The sequence below is a fragment of the Haplochromis burtoni genome, unplaced genomic scaffold (genome assembly GCF_018398535.1).
Source record: "Haplochromis burtoni strain Fernald_Lab_line unplaced genomic scaffold, NCSU_Asbu1 Contig_7, whole genome shotgun sequence".
Taxonomy (NCBI): Eukaryota; Metazoa; Chordata; class Actinopteri; order Cichliformes; family Cichlidae; genus Haplochromis; species Haplochromis burtoni.
The window spans coordinates 1,745,982-1,761,964 of record NW_024582368.1 but is presented as its reverse complement, the minus strand read 5'-3'; the positions used below and the strand labels follow the sequence as shown (position 1 = coordinate 1,761,964).

At 40.8% G+C, this 15,983-nt stretch overlaps 2 protein-coding genes across 4 annotated transcripts; both read left to right on the top strand.

Annotated features, from left to right (window-relative positions):
- Positions 1–2,791: 2,791 nt before the first annotated feature.
- sar1ab (secretion associated, Ras related GTPase 1Ab) lies at positions 2,792–8,048 on the top strand. Of its 2 annotated transcripts, XM_005914029.2 has the most exons (7): positions 2,844–2,942; positions 3,860–3,930; positions 4,947–5,066; positions 5,151–5,216; positions 5,330–5,433; positions 5,535–5,666; positions 6,914–8,048. In XM_005914029.2, exons 2-7 carry the CDS (start codon positions 3,873–3,875, stop codon positions 7,028–7,030), a joined length of 597 nt encoding a protein of 198 aa, XP_005914091.1. In that variant the 5' UTR covers positions 2,844–2,942; positions 3,860–3,872; the 3' UTR covers positions 7,031–8,048. The 2 variants fall into 2 exon arrangements, with proteins under 2 accessions (XP_042080954.1, XP_005914091.1); XM_042225020.1 differs by lacking the exon at positions 3,860–3,930 and having other exon boundaries at positions 2,792–2,942.
- A 1,041-nt stretch (positions 8,049–9,089) lies between these two features.
- On the top strand, positions 9,090–11,958 carry tysnd1 (trypsin like peroxisomal matrix peptidase 1). 2 transcript variants are annotated; one of them, XM_005914025.3, is made up of 5 exons: positions 9,090–9,212; positions 9,308–10,380; positions 10,916–11,046; positions 11,169–11,354; positions 11,530–11,958. In XM_005914025.3, exons 2-5 carry the CDS (start codon positions 9,311–9,313, stop codon positions 11,730–11,732), a joined length of 1,590 nt encoding a protein of 529 aa, XP_005914087.1. In that variant the 5' UTR covers positions 9,090–9,212; positions 9,308–9,310; the 3' UTR covers positions 11,733–11,958. The 2 variants fall into 2 exon arrangements, with proteins under 2 accessions (XP_005914087.1, XP_005914085.1); XM_005914023.3 differs by having other exon boundaries at positions 9,097–10,380.
- The last annotated feature ends 4,025 nt before the right edge of the window (positions 11,959–15,983 follow it).

Below are 15,983 nucleotides of genomic sequence, written 5' to 3'. Positions count from 1 at the left end.
GCAGGCTTAGGCTACAAAAAGATTTCCCAAGCCTTGAACATCCCACGGAGCACTGTTCAAGCGATCATTCAGAAATGGAAGGAGTATGGCACAACTGTAAACCTACCAAGACAAGGCCGTCCACCTAAACTCACAGGCCGAACAAGGAGAGCGCTGATCAGAAATGCAGCCAAGAGGCCCATGGTGACTCTGGACGAGCTGCAGAGATCTACAGCTCAGGTGGGGGAATCTGTCCATAGGACAACTATTAGTCGTGCACTGCACAAAGTTGGCCTTTATGGAAGAGTGGCAAGAAGAAAGCCATTGTTAACAGAAAACCAGAAGAAGTCCCGTTTGCAGTTTGCCACAAGCCATGTGGGGACACAGCAAACATGTGGAAGAAGCTGCTCTGGTCAGATGAGACCAAAATGGAACTTTTGCCACACCTCCAAGGACATGCGGCGTGCAGCTCGGATCTCAGCTGACCCTTCTCACCCTGGACACAGTCTGTTTGACCTGCTCCCCTCAGGCAGGAGGCTCCGGTCCATTCGCACCAGAACCTCTCGCCATAAGAACAGTTTCTTCCCCTCTGCTGTTGGACACATGAACAATAACTGTATGACTGTTCCCACCACTAACACATGACCCTACGCTGTGTTCACTGCATCATTCCATGTTTGGCACTGATCACCACCTGCACTCATGTATATATCTATCTACTTAGCACTTTTAATTCTTATTCTTATTTTTATTTATTTATTTTTTTTTTCATGTCTATTTAAGCGTAATTTATGACAGTATGTTTGCACTGAAGCACCGCAGCAATTTCCTAATGTTGTAAACCTGCTCAACATTTGGCAATAAAACCCTTTCTGATTCTGATTCTGATTCTGATTCTGAAAGCTGCCAAATCTTGTGATTCAATTCGCAGGAGAATGGTAGTTGTGGGAAGATGGATGAGCCAAATACAGGGCATCTTGAGAAAACCTCTTGGGTTGCAAAGACTTGAGACCTGGGCGAGGTTACCTTCCAGAGGACAACGACCCTAAACATAAAGCCAGGAGCAACAATGGATGGTTTAAACAAAACATATCATGGTTTAGAATGGCCCAGTCAATCCAGATCTAATCCATCGAGATCTGTGCAAATCTGAAACTGCTGTCACAAAGCTGTCATTCTAATCTAACTGAGCTGGAGTGTTTTGCCAAAGAGAATGGGCAAGAATTCAGTCTTAACAGCAAATCTCCGCCTGTTAATTAACACTAGAGAGTGTCTATATGGTCCACTCCTCTGATGAAATAAAACTGTTGAGTGTTAATTAACACTTTTGACAGTGTTATATGTTTAAAAGTAACCTAGTCAGTTTTGAAGATTATCAATGGACAACACTGAGCAAACCAGTGCTGTATTTCTACACTGGAATACTAAACATGTTAGAAAGTATTCCAGTGTTAGAAAATCAGCACTGCTCAGTGTTAGCTTTGTTAATCTTCAAAACTGACTAGGTTACTTTTAAACATATAACACTGTCAAAAGTGTTAATTTAACACTCAACAGTGTTGTATTTAACACTCAGAGGTGTGGACCCATATAGACACTCTCTAGTGTTAATTTAACACTGGATGTGCAAAGCTGGTAGAGACATACCCTAAAAGACTGGCAGTTGTAATTGCAGCAAAAGGTGGTTGTACAAAGTATTTACTCAGGGGGCTGAATAATTACGCACACCACACTTTTCAGTTATTTATTTGTGAAAAATGTTTGGAATCATGTATAATTTTGGTTCCACTTCTCACGTGTACACCACTTTGTGTTGGTCTTCCACGTGGAATTCCAATACAATTGATTCATATTTGTGGCTGTAATGTGACAAAATGTGGAAAAGTCCAATTGGGCCGAATACTTTTGCAAGCCCCTGTACATGTACCGAACAAAATACCCAGTGAGTTTAAAAAAAAACAAAAAACAAAACTAAGTTGAATCAATATATTAGTTTTAAGGGAAATGACGTTTGCTGATACTTTGGAACTGGACTTATTTTGATTACTTTAATTTCTTTCATTTAAAAAAAATATTAGTGATTTTAAAAAGTGTTATTTGGCAAGAAAAAGTTTGAGAACTAGTTCAGAACAGACTAAACTCTCATGGTTGTAATGCTGCCACCTAGTGATCACAGCCCTCATCGCCTTCACTTTTTGCTTTAACTACTATATATTCTCTGAGAACCGAGGAAAAATGAATCTTCCCATTGAACTTTTTTGTAATTTTCCTTCCTCTTTAGCGTTAAAAGAGGCCACTCAAACACATGAGATATTAATGGAAAGCCCTCTATTTAGTACATCGGGACTTAGTAGGGTAGCTCAAATAAGTAAAAAGATATTGATCAAAAACAAATGTCCATTACAGAGGACATAAAATAATAAGCTGGTTCTATATATTAAATTTAGATCCCGAGGCCCAGTTTTTGTAGCCCAAAGTTATACTAAGAGGCGATTGTGTCTCCTTTATTTTTCTGTTCCTAGTAGGAAAACTGTATAATGTCTGGGTAATTTATTTTTTTTTAAATAGAATTAATTATTAAAATGTAATACTTGATACTATGTATGTCGGAAAGTTACACCGAAAATGTAGAAAGATAGTGGCATGACCAGTATCCCCCCCCCCCCCCAAACTAAAAGTAAACTACAGTCAGTAGTGTTAAAAAGCAAATTAAGTTCTAAGTTCTTAAAACACATTTTAAATTAATGTTTTCAGGACCGTTTGATGTGTACTTTTTAAAAAATTTTTTTTTATTGTTATTAAAAAACTAACAAACAAAAAACCCAGCATGCGCACTTCTTACCTTGGTGTGTTGGTAGCCATCCCGGTGACGTACTTCCGGTTAACTGTCAAAGTTGGAGGCTTTGAGAAGGAAAAAAAAACCAACAACGGACGAGTTCAGTTCACTAACACTGCTGACCAAGGTAACGCTGCAAATGATGTATTAAGTTGGCTTTGTTGGGGTTTAAACTTTTCCATTCAAGACTGCTTGTTGAAACCATTTGCCGACATCATAAAGTTCGAGGACTGGACACTGTGGACCCCTCCGCGCGCTCGTGTTTATTAAATTTACCGTTGTTTATTAAAGCTGACGTCGGTACCGCGGAGCTGCACGTGATAAGCTAGACAGTAGTAGTGATTTCACTAGAACGAGCGTTTATAAAGAGTAGTGAGCTAGTGGTGATTTCTGCTTTTAGCCGTGTTTACTTGTTTTGGAGTGCTGATTTGGTCATTTCATCACTAAAACGGCAAACCAAAGTTTGTGAACAGTGCCTACAGTGCCACAGCTTTAAATCCACAGATGAAGCAGTTAAGTGCCACGCTGACATTTAAGTGACCCTGTGAAAACATTGTATAATAAAGGCATTAACAATTGGGTAATTTCTCAGAGCCCACAGGCCTCACTATTCACTTTAAGTTCACCCAGTGACAGGTGTTTGTGTGTCATTGAGCGAAGGCAGGGGGAGACTACCAAGATCAAGTGTCGTTGTCGCAACCCTCACAAAAATAGTCAGGGGAAGATCACTGTGAGCGAGCGAGACAGCTCCCAGATCAAACCAGCGTCTGAAAAATCACTGAAGGCTGTTTGTTGCCTTGCTTAGCTCCTTTCCTTTCAAGCTTTAAAACTTGTGTGATTACACGGAGCTTACACATACCAGCAGAGTAATCCACGCAGGGTCAAGAATAATGATTAACAATGCGCTTTAGTGCTAGATGACAGCTTTTTGCAGTAGTTTAAAAAAAAGGTTCTTTTTTTTCATTTACAGACTTTATGACTGGTATCTTATGTACATCACTGTCCTTAATGTGTCATAATTAACTTCAGCTTTCTGTCTTTCAGGAAGCCATCAGAAATGTCTTTTCTATTTGATTGGATCTACAGGGGCTTCAGCAGTGTCTTGCAACTATTAGGTGTTGAAATAAATTTCCACATTTTCATCCATTATCATCCAATATTTGCCATTTATCTGAGGCTGAATTGTGGGTGTGGTAGGCTAAGTAGAGACCTCCCTCTCTCTTGCCTTTTCCGCCTGCTTTTCCAGAAAGGACTCTAAGGTGGCCTGAAGCCAGACAAGAAATGTAATCTCTTTAGCGTAACCTGGGTCTGCCCCTGGGTTTCCTGATAGAACATACCCTGAACACCTCACCTAGGACGCACCTGGGAGACATTCTGGTCAAATTTCTGAACCACCCCAAATGTCCTTTTTCAATATGGCGGTGTAGCAGCTCTACTCTGAGACACCTTTCGGAGGAAGCCAATTTCTGCCGAGTCTCGAGCTGAGTGTCATCCCAGCTGCTTCACACTCATCTGCAAACCGCTTCAGAGTAAGGTGGAGGTCATGGCTCTATGTTCAGATGAGATCCTGAGACCACCAAACCCTCCACCCCTTGGCTAGATATCCCATAAAAATAAGTCCATAAAAATCATTAACATGCCTGATAAGAAAGGGCAGCCCTAGTGGAGTCCAGTATCTGCATATAGCTGGCAATGGAAACCATCATACGAAGACCCTGTAACAACAAGGACCCAGTCCTCCTGTGCCCCCACCACAGGAAACCCAGAGAGAAGCAGCTAAATACCAAGTCTCAAGTCTCCAAGTCCAGTCTAAAGTCTATGTAAACTAGTTTGGTCCCACGCACGCACCCTCAAATATCCTTGAGAGGATATAAAGCACCAATATTGTTGTTTTACAAAATGGTAACTTGGAGGTAGTAACTAGACAGTTTGAAGTAAATTCGAGCCTGAATACTAACAAATATCCAGATTTTCACTTTGTTTTTGGCATTCGCTCTATTTCTATAAAACATATACCAACCAGTTCTCATGTAAATATGTCTTACAGATATTTCTATGACTATTCTGGCTCCCAGTTCTCCTGCCCAAGACTTCTTTTAAACCCATCAATTTGACTTCTTTCTGCTATCAGGGTTGTACAAGAAGACTGGGAAGATGGTTTTTCTTGGACTAGACAATGCTGGAAAAACAACGCTCCTGCAGATGCTCAGGGATGACAGGCTGGGACAGCACATGCCGACGCTATACCCAAGTAGATTTTTACTTGTCACATCAGGAATTAGCCATGTGTGTCTTGCTTCACTGCTTATCCTAAAATCAAACCTCTCTTCCCCAGCATCCGAGGAGCTGACAATAGCTGGAATGACTTTTACGACATTTGACCTTGGAGGTCATACGCAAGGTGGGAGTAAAAAAAAAAAGTGATTCTCAATCTTATTTTTGAGCTTTTTAAAATATTATTGATGTATTTGTTGAGGTGTTGCATAAAAATACTGAAAATGTGTGTCTTTACAGCACGAAGGATCTGGAAGAACTACTTCCCAGCCATAAACGGTATCGTGTACATGGTGGATTGTGCTGACCATATGCGACTAGCAGAAGCAAAAGTTGAACTGGATGTGAGTTATTTGTACTGATGTCAACACAGACAGCTGCCCATAGCTGCCACTGATAGGAATGATCTGTATGATATGTCTGATATGACACTTCTTTTGTGTAGGCCATGTTAACAGATGAAACAATTGCAAACATCCCCGTTCTAATCCTGGGCAATAAGATAGACCGTCCAGAGGCCATCAGTGAGGATGCACTCAGGGCAGTACTTGGTCTTCAGGGGCATACAACTGGAAAGGTTTGTACAAGAAATGTGGGATTAAATGATGATGTGACGTCTGGCAAGAGCATTAGAGTCATATGGTGTTGATATTTTCTAAATCATAAACTGTATTTAAAAGGTTAACGTAGCCTCTGGAAAAGTGAAACCTGTTCAAAGTACTTCAAATCTGCATTCTTTTTAATGGCCAGCAGGAGGCGACACCTCTGGTGGGAAAAAGCAGTCAGATTGTATAGACATAAATGAGAAAGTGCTGCTCACTTGATCTTTGACCTCACTAAATACTTTCCTGGTGTCTTTACAGTCTGAGTTCTCATTTCATAACTTACTGAATAGAACATGACGTTCTTTTGTAAAGTATGGTCCCTTTTGGAATAAAATACAAGATAAAGCTGGCTACGCTCTAGTAGCAGCTTAGTGTTTCGCAGTCAAATCTAACTTTTGCTTGTTAAATCCAGTTTAAAAAAAAAAAATAATAATCAAGATGTGGCAGCCAGAATGTCAAACTGAAGGCTTCAAAACAGCACTTAAAAGAAAATAAAAGGCGATGTCACAATGCCTATATCAATTTCTTACTGTGTGTACATGTTACTGTGTTGGAAAGACTAAAACAATCATAGCAACAGTACTTAGAGACAGTCTTCTTACTAGGCTTTTAAGACTTCAATAAATAGGACCGAGCTATTTGACATGGTGTGTTATCCTGCTGGAAGCTGCCGTCAGAAGCTGGGTATACTGTGGTCACAGTGGCTGCCCACTTACTTTTCAGGAGCCAGATCGCAGATGGGTGGACTCAGCAGTCAGCCAGCCAACAATATAAAATCTGGTGATGACCTGCTGAGTCTCAGTGTATGCATTGAGTGGTGATCACATTATAAATATATAGATATTTGGATTACTGAGCAGTTCAGGGATACCTAACAAATTGGCTGGTTAGTGTATGTGCATTCTTTTTAGTTGTCTGTGCAACAAGCCCAAATCGACCTTAAGAAGAAAAGACTTAAGGAAACCGCTGCCCCACAACGATATTTTACTGCAGTTAAATTTTTTGTATAAATCTGAGACATCATTTCTGGTTCAAGACCTAAGCGTCGGTTTATTGATCCATGCTGACGAGTCAGGGAAAACCTTTTCTAATAGAGCTTAAAGCACGGTTAAAGTTTAAGATGTGCGTTGTATTTGTTCAGTGTTCATGGGCAAGGTTGCTGGATGGAGTTGTAGATTTAAAGCTGTTCTTTTTGATGTGTATTTTTGTTTCTTTTCAGGGCAAAGTGCCGATGAAGGAGCTGAATTTGAGGCCAATGGAGGTGTTCATGTGCAGTGTGCTGAAGCGACAGGGATATGGAGACGGTTTTCGCTGGCTTGCCCAGTATATCGATTGATTGACATTTTTATAATAGCCTTAACCAGATTTGTTCCACACAAAACTACCTGCAGTAGAGAGATTTTATTAAATATGCTAGTACAAAATATGTTTTGTATTTAAAAGCCCAGCATTATTCATCTGTTTGAAGAATCCTGTATTTTATCTCAGTCGTACCGCAGCAAGTCAAAGATAAGTTATGAATCATTGGCCTGTATTATTCAGACTGAGTGTGGAGAAAAGCTCCATGCTGTGGTTCTTCTACCTTTACCTAAAGCCTGTAGGGAATTGTTTCTGCCGTGTAGGACATGCCATGGCTGTGAACTTGTTTCAGACCCGGGTGTATTTTTGGCTGCTGGTGTTGGCTTACAGTGAAGGTCAGTGTAGTTAACACTGTGTGCTTAGAGCAGCTCTTCTTTGATTGAGGATGAAACATTTTTGTTGGCACGTATGCACATTATTTATTCTGTTTTATTTTTTTTCTTTCAATTGATCGTTTTCAAAAACAACTTTTTTTTTTTCCTAGAAAGTGCTGCAAAAATGTGTTGCTGTAATTGTTAAACTCAACTTGCAAGCCTACCTCGGAGGATGCTGACAGTTCTTGTGATAGTATGTTTATTTTAAGTTTTACATTTAGGTTTACAAACACGGCCACTAACATTAATGTTACTACAAGTGCACTGACTGACTTTTTGCCTATACTAGATATTTACGCCAGCCAAACACACGATAGGTGACTGCACTGAAAAGACTTGAGTACTTTGTGATTGGTTGCTGCTAACAGTACGCAGTGATTTATGAGAGTACTTGGGTGGTGATTAGCAAAAAAAGCTTATACAGTATTTTTGGATAAAATTATCTTAAAACATTATAAAATATTTTATAAGAGTGTATTTATATTTTGCAATAAAAAACTGGCCTGTCTGTTACTTCGCATTGTTAATGCTTGATATATCTCATACAAAAAAGATGTCATGTTCTTGTTGGGTGTGTTGTGCAATATTTTAGCAAAATAAATATATTTGGTAACTCTTTAAGCCTTGTTTAAGATATTTTAATTCATTTTTGGTTCATCCACCAAAGGAACATCCATCTATCTATTGATCCATTCACATTCACAACACTTATTAGTCCTCCTTGAACAGGAATGTCAAACTTATTGAGCTTTAGTGGGGTGGACCAGTGAAAGGCTCCTTTCTGTCAGTGTAAAGAACTACACACGTAATACTGTATAATTATGGAAGGTTCCTGTGGTGGAACTTCAAGGTTTCTGTTAGTTAATTGTTTTTCTATTACTTTGGTAATAAAGAGGTCTTTATTAGTGGGGACAGCTGTAAAACCTATAAAAATACAGTTAAAAATCTAAAATCCGAACCTTATGATATTGTGGAAGAATTTCTTAAATTTATGTATTATTCACATTATTTTATTGTATAATGCCTTTCTGCAACTAGATTTTAGCATGTCTCAGTGTCTCTCACACTCATACTCTGATGGTCGTCTGCCCCGTGATGATGGCTGCTCTCACCAAGCTTCGTTCTGTCTGTTTTTATTAAATCCAGTTCTAGAGCATTAAGGGCTAACACAGACAGACGACCCATCACATTCACATCGGTCAACTTAGAATCACCAATGATCCTAAATGAAAACTTTTGGGCTGCAAAAGTACCTGAGGAGAAAAATGCCTCACCTTTCACCTTTGATTTCCAGGTAAAGACCCCCCCCCCCACACACACACATACAAAACAAACAAAAACAAATCAGGTCAGTCCGATTAAAAATGTCTTTATGTCTTTTCCAAGTGTGATAGAATAGAAAGGATATTTTAAGTGACCCAAAAAGGACTGTATTGATTACACAGTAGAACACAGAGTCATAAACGGGCAAAAAAGTTTTTTATTTATTTTATATAAAACTCTATATCAAATGCAGTTGACTTCAGCCTATATGCTGATAACAGCAAAGATATTATACATAAAAACACACATAAAACATCGTAAAACGTAAATAAACTTCTAACCGGGATATAGGAACGCCCTCTAGTTTCCTTGTTTACCATTGGCTAGAAGGTGTTTGCTTTCAGACCAATCAGGTGCAGGAACGAAGCAGAACCAGGAAGTTGCGAACAGGGCGAAGAAGACACTGTGGGAAATATTCGCAATAAATAGTTTAAACTTAAGGTCACAGTGACTTATCTGAAGGTTCCTTCTCACTCCTGGCATGTACACATTTTTAATGAGCTGCTTTTTCGAGTGTTTTAAACGCCGTTAAAACATTTGTTGATTTGCTTTGCTAGAGCATGGAGTTAAAGGACGTGGAGAGGCGCTGCTGTGTTGTCAAGGTGTCAGAGGCGTCTTCGGCAAAGAAACCGGTGAGCTGCAGCGGAGTTGTTGTCCACCCTCGCACAGGAATCATCATATGCACCGGACTCCCGTTTTCACGTTTTATCATCGACGGAGACCCCCTCTACTGGGACCACGACTTCTTGCCACCTCACAGCTTCAGTGCCAAACTTCAAATCTGCGTCACCTTTCCAACTGACGCCAAGCAGAGCGCACGGAGAGCAACAATCACACCCACCAGAAGCAAAACAGCAGCAGGGCAGAGGGAGGCTGCAGCCGAGCTGCTGATGCTGGTGAACTGCGTGGAGTTTAAACACGCTTTCCAGGCAGTTTTCCAGGAGGCCGACCAGTGGCGTTTCCATTGTGATGAGGATGAGGAGCTGCTCAGAGATTTCCACTTCCTCAGCTGGTTTGCTGTACTCAGGGTAGGTGTGGTGCTAGGCAGCAGCCAGGATTCAGGCACCATCCCCTGGCAGAGCAGTGCGCCTCTCCAGAAGGGCTGCCCTGTTGTTGCCTGCGGCTCACCTTTTGGCTCCCTCTGCTTGGATCTCTTCATCAGCACCCTCAGCAGAGGCATCATCAGTAACCTTGCTGGAGAAGATAACGCTGTCATCCTCACAGACGCCCGCTGCCTGCCAGGCACAGAAGGTGGAGGGTTGTTTGTGGTGAAAGGTGCAGGCAGCGTGCATCTCATCGGGCTGATTGTGTCTCCATTTGGCTGGAAGGCCAATGAGTGGATTGGCCTCACTCTGGTCTGCTCTGCCCAGTTGGTCTTCAGGAATCTCATCAGCTGCCTGAGTGTCCAGGATCCCCTCAGAAATGTTTGGCTTCATCCAGGAGAGTCGGACATCCAGATGTCCACCGCTGCTCACGAGTCAAAAGCTGTTAAATACCCCACTGTTTGCTTTGTGGACAGCGGGCAGTTCTGGGGTTCAGGGGTTGTTGTCGGCTCTCGACTGGTTGTGACATGCAGGCATGTTGTCAACAGGAAGTCTAAAGTCCGCTTGAAGTTCCACCATAGGGACAGGTGATGGCACATTTACTATCTTAAACCCCCTCCTAATTGAAGCAGAAATTAATTCAAACCTTATTAAACACTAAAATGTGTTAATCCACTAATCTTAGTCTTCTTTTCAAACCTAACACAGTTTTGGGTAGGAAAAAAAACCAAGCATAAACAAGTACTAGGAACTTGCCTGCAGATTGACCTGGTTTGGATGAGAGAAAATCAAAAATATATTCAAACTTCTGCATCAAATTCTTGATTTTTAACGCCATTAAAGATGTATTCGGTACTATTATTCCAGCCTGGAAAAAAATGAGTGCAATTTATAGGCAGTAATAAACTTCTGAATGTATGGACAGTCCTATAAGCTGACATGGACTTGCTGCATCAAAGACAAAGTTAAATTCACACTTGCTTTCTGTATGGATCTACACCATATGGGATTATGGTCTTTTCCTGTTTATTTAGCAACTTCACCACATTTTGGAAGTATGTTTTGTGATCACAGAATGTGTAAGACTAATAATCCTCACTTTTGGCGATTTTCTTTTCTCAGAGTCCATGATTCAGTGGGTGATGTCCTTTTTTCCACTAAAGCATCTTCACCCTATGACCTCGCTTTGGTGCAGCTCAGAGATGCTGTCCCAGAAGCTGTGGTCTCACGGATGTGTCAGAGTTTCATTCCAGGTTTGATTTCAGTCTTGTGCAGCAGAAACAGTAGAATTATTGTTATTTTTTTATAAGCAGTTCCAGAAGAGAGTTCCTGCTTCTTTACGCTTAAAAACCGTTATGGCCTTTTCTAACTTCAGGTGAATCTGTAGTTGTCGTCGGATACGGTGGGCTGGGTCGGAGCTGCGGTCCGTCCCTGACCTGCGGCGTCCTGTCCAAAGCCATTAGCTGGAATTGCCAGCCTGTCATGCTCCAGACCACATGTGCAGTACAAGCGGGAACCAGCGGGGGTGCTGTGGTGCAGAGATGCTCAGGAGAGCTGCTGGGTAAGGAGGTCCTGCAGGAAGAAAGCCATGTGCACCTTTTGAACAGAGGGGGGCACATGATAACCACAGAAAACGTCTCTGTGCAGGGAAAAGTCAGCTGTGCTTATATCAGTGGTTCAGTCAGCACTGCTGTGGCTTTGAATTCACAAAAAAATGTTTCTTTGTTGTGTTGCAGGGATCGTTTCCAGCAACACGCGAGACATGGCCACTAAAGTGACTTACCCACATCTGAACTTCAGCGTCCCAGTGACTGTTTTCCAGAGATTGTTGCAGCACTTTGAGCAGACAAAGGATGTTAATGTATTCAGGGAGCTGGACAGTACAGAAAAAGAAATCAGGAGGGTGTGGAGACTACAAGGTGCTCAGAGCAAACTGTAACCGAGGACCCCTGCACTACACTGACACGTGGTACAGATGACAAATCAGAATGAATTAGATGAGACATTTGCAACTGAAGGAATAATTACTGCTTAATTGTCATCTCAGAGTCATGTGGTTAACCAGAAAATCTTTATAAGGGTACTAATGTTTACAGGCACTTTAAGTACATTTATACCTGTTTAATTGCACAATAATTACATTTAATTAATTTTTTTTCAGCTAATGTTTAGTGTTTTCTTGGTGTGCTGCTGGATTCCCAAGGTTATAAAACACATTTATCCATTTATAAAATAAAATAAAAAAGATTACGTAAACTGCTGGGATAAAAAAAGTGAATCATCCAACTTTTGATCCTTATTTATGTTACAGTTACAGCATCAAAGACACATTTCTCAGAGCATGTGTTAGGATTTACACCTGCGTCTGGTGCATACAGTTTGTTTTTTTTACCAGGCGGGGAGGAATATTCAGCATAATAGGCTGACAGGCTGCTGAAAATGATTGGTCCCTTTGGGTAGCCAGAGGACTGCTGTCGGTTTCAGGTATTCAGACATCTGTTGGCAGACGTACCCACTCACAGTGAACACATTTGAGGTTTCACCCACTGGGAAGCTACTGGTTCTTATTTCCATTATCACAGAAACGTGAAACTGAGAAATGACATTTCAGAGAATTGGTTGCTGTCAGTTTTTACAATGCTAAGACGAGCTTTCTGGGCCTGAACTCCTGAGGATGTGCATACGCTCTAACATGCTGAAAGGTTTCTATTTCACTGTTCCCAGGCTGAATAGTTCACAGTGGAGTTTTCGGCAGTGTCCCGAGGAGGCCGAGGAGAGAGTTTTCTAAAGGTATTGTGCTGTTCGAAGTGCTGATATGCAGACTTGTGTCTGTATCTCATTTCTGCTGGTTTCTCATAGCTACAAGCCACACTTCACTGCAGAATGAGGTGCAGTAGGGGTAGAAATGAGCTGAGAAGAACACTGAATCCTTAAGGAGCATTTCGCACAGAGACGCATATGTTGTTTTTTTTTAAATAGCATCTAATTATAGGTGCAGTGTTCGTCCATGCTGCACTGCTCATTAAAATGAGGCAAATATATAGATTTTAATTTGCTATCTGTAATCACAAATATGGCTAGCCTGTCTGTGCACCAGTAACCAACTTTGCTGGAGGGGAATTTTTATTTTAGAAGATGTAGTAATATTCTGAACAGTTTACACACTACTGGAAAAACTCAAAGGAGCACTTTTAATTAAGAGTATAGCATCAAGTCAGTTAAACTTCTGGGATCTTGATCTGGTCAGTTAAGTAGCAGAGGGTTGTTAATCAGTTTCAGCTGCTTTGGTGGTAATGAAATTAACAACAGGTGCAGAAGAGAAGCAACGTTGAGACAACCTTTCTCACTAGTTTTGCATTTAGCCAGGGTCAGAGCCTCTAATAGCATGAGGTGATACCTGGATTCTACAGACATTACACAGGTAGTTCAAGTCTTCCAGGATACCAGGTTTGCTGCGTCTCCCAGCACAGTCTCTCGAGCATGGAGGAGATTCCAGGAGACGGGCAGAGAGCCTGTCAAGGCCCTGTTGAAGGGCCTGAACCCATTAGCAGGACTGGTGTTTGCTTCTTTGTAGAAGAAGGATGAACACTACCAGAGCTACAAAATGAGTTCCAGCAGGTCACTGGTGTGAATGTCTCTGACCAAACAATCAGAAACAGACTGAGGGTGGCCTGAGGGCCTGACATCATTTAGCGGATCCCTGCGCTCACTTCCCAGCACCATTAAGCCCGATTGACATTTGACATAGAATACCAAAATTGGCAGGTCCACCACTGGCACCCTGTGCTTTTCTTAGTTAAAAGCAGGTTCACCCTGAGCACATGCGACTATGTGAAAGGATCTGGAGAAGTTGTGGAGACTCAAGACTGTCCAGGACCTCAATGATGGCCTGGCCCACATCTGGGAAGAGATTCCCCAGGACACTGTCTTCTCATTAGGAGCATGCCCCAACAATGTCAGGTATTCATACAAGCACGTGGGGGCCATAGAAACTACTGATTACCATTTTGAGTTGCTCCAATCAATTTTAATCATTTTTTCCATTTGATTTTAAGGATTTCTTTGATTTCAGCCCTGTATAGTAGGGGTGCAACGCTGCACAAAATTCACAGTCCGGTTTGATATTTTTTTGATACAAAAAAATGTTCATGCCTTTTTAATTTGTCATTTATTAAAATTATAAATATATATTTTAACTCAAAAGTTTTTAAATGTAATGTTGCTGAAACAAAATAATAATAAAAAAAAATCTATCTGCTCGAGGAATCACTCATCTTTGGAAAAGAGAGTTTATTACAGAGAAATGGCTCTGTAATTAAAATAAAAGCTATACTATACGCTTCTTCTGGGCTTTATTCTCAGCAGCATATTAAACATATCAGGTCCCCATAAGGAGAATCATGTGCTAACGGCTGTCTAAATGACTCGGGTAAAGTGTGTAGCATGCGTGCTTGTTGTTTTTGTCTGCTTCCACTTGTCTTTGCACTAGGATGATGTCGGCGTAAATGTGCAGTCATGTTCGTTGTGTTCCCACTAGTGCTGTCAGCGTTAATCTCGTTAAAATGACATTAACGCCACAACGCGGCAAATCTCCGTTAACAGCTACCGCAGATCGCCCCGTGTGTGGGGCTGGACGGCGTCAACACATTAACGAGCTAACTGCGCTAACGCACTAGTTCCCACCCATGTAATTGAGCACTGCGTGGTACATCCGACATACTGTTTTACTTTTGTCCATGACAGGCTTACCTTCAGGGTCATACTTCACATGAAAACCAAAATAGTTCCAAATGCCAGATTTGAATGAGGGTGGGGAAGGTTCAATTTCAGCTAGCAGACAGCATCTTTAGAAGAAAAATTGATAAAATAAATTAAAAATTTTGTATTGTTCGATACATATGCGTACCGAACCAAAAGCACTGTATCGAACGGTTCAATATCGATACGAATATTGTTGCACCCCTACTGTATAGGTTGCTAACTTTAATTTTCATCAAAAGATGTGGCATCCTTTTTCCCCCTAACACATTACCCAGTCCACATCAGTATAGGTATCCAGCATTGTTTTCAAACTGGGATCTGATGTGTTTTCAATGTGTTCCAGCAATTTTGTTTGAGTAATGTAGTATCTAACAGTTTCAACTTATCGATGTTATATGGGTGTTGGTGCACACATGTAGGTCAGTATTATGAAACAACAACAACAAAAAAAGTAAAACAAAAAATAAAAGCAGTTCATCCAACACAGTCTTAGGTAAATTTGTTTATCAGAGAATTCTGGCAAAATCATGAACCCATGCAAGGTGACTTTGCTGAGTAAGCTTCATCCTCTTGACGTCAGTAATGCACGTAACGTAAGCACCTTTCTGTCTGCCAGACTGACTCGCTGATATCCTGGCCAAAAATGAGATGTTCTTTTACAAACACAAACACTTATTGTAAGAGTGCTGTAGGACTTTTTTTTTGTAAAGGATCCCTTACATTTATCAAATTTGACTTGTTCTTTTAGTGTCTCAATCAAAATTTCCCTTTGTCCAAAACTCTGTTTTATGACTAACCGTTTGCCTAATTAATCATGCCCATCAGCTATACTTATGTTGTGCTTATTTGCCATTTTTTTTTCACACTAACAAGGTGCACAGGAATAAAATCAACTTTCTAAACCAGCATGTTATTTTTGTTATTTTATTGTATTGTTCAAAGAGCAGATTTAGAGACAAACAGCAGAAAATGACAGACTTTAGTACTGCTTTTCAATGTTCCAGGAAAAAAGGAACAAATGTCAAAGCTATGCATCAGAAAGTCGGCTTTCTTAGCTGACGTGTCATTTCAAAAATATATTTGTAGTGTTTTTTTATTTGTATTTAGTGGTCTCAGTCAATAGTTCTCCAGGCTTTCTGAAGTTCTTTCTCTGGACACTGGCTGTTTTTGTTTCCCGCCCCCATCATTGTCAATCCTCAATCCAGTCCTTGTACCTGAATATTTTCAGAAGAATGCTTTTTGTCAAGCTACTTAATGCTAACCTATGAATCATTTAAGCATAAGCAAAAACTGGTACCTTGTTAACACACTCAGTATAATGTCTTTTATTGAATCAGACGTGTTAAAGTCAGACATTCTTTTAGATGAGTGGCTCCTCAGTGTTGCACTCACTCCCCACCTCCCCTCCTCCTCTCTCTCTCTCTCTCTC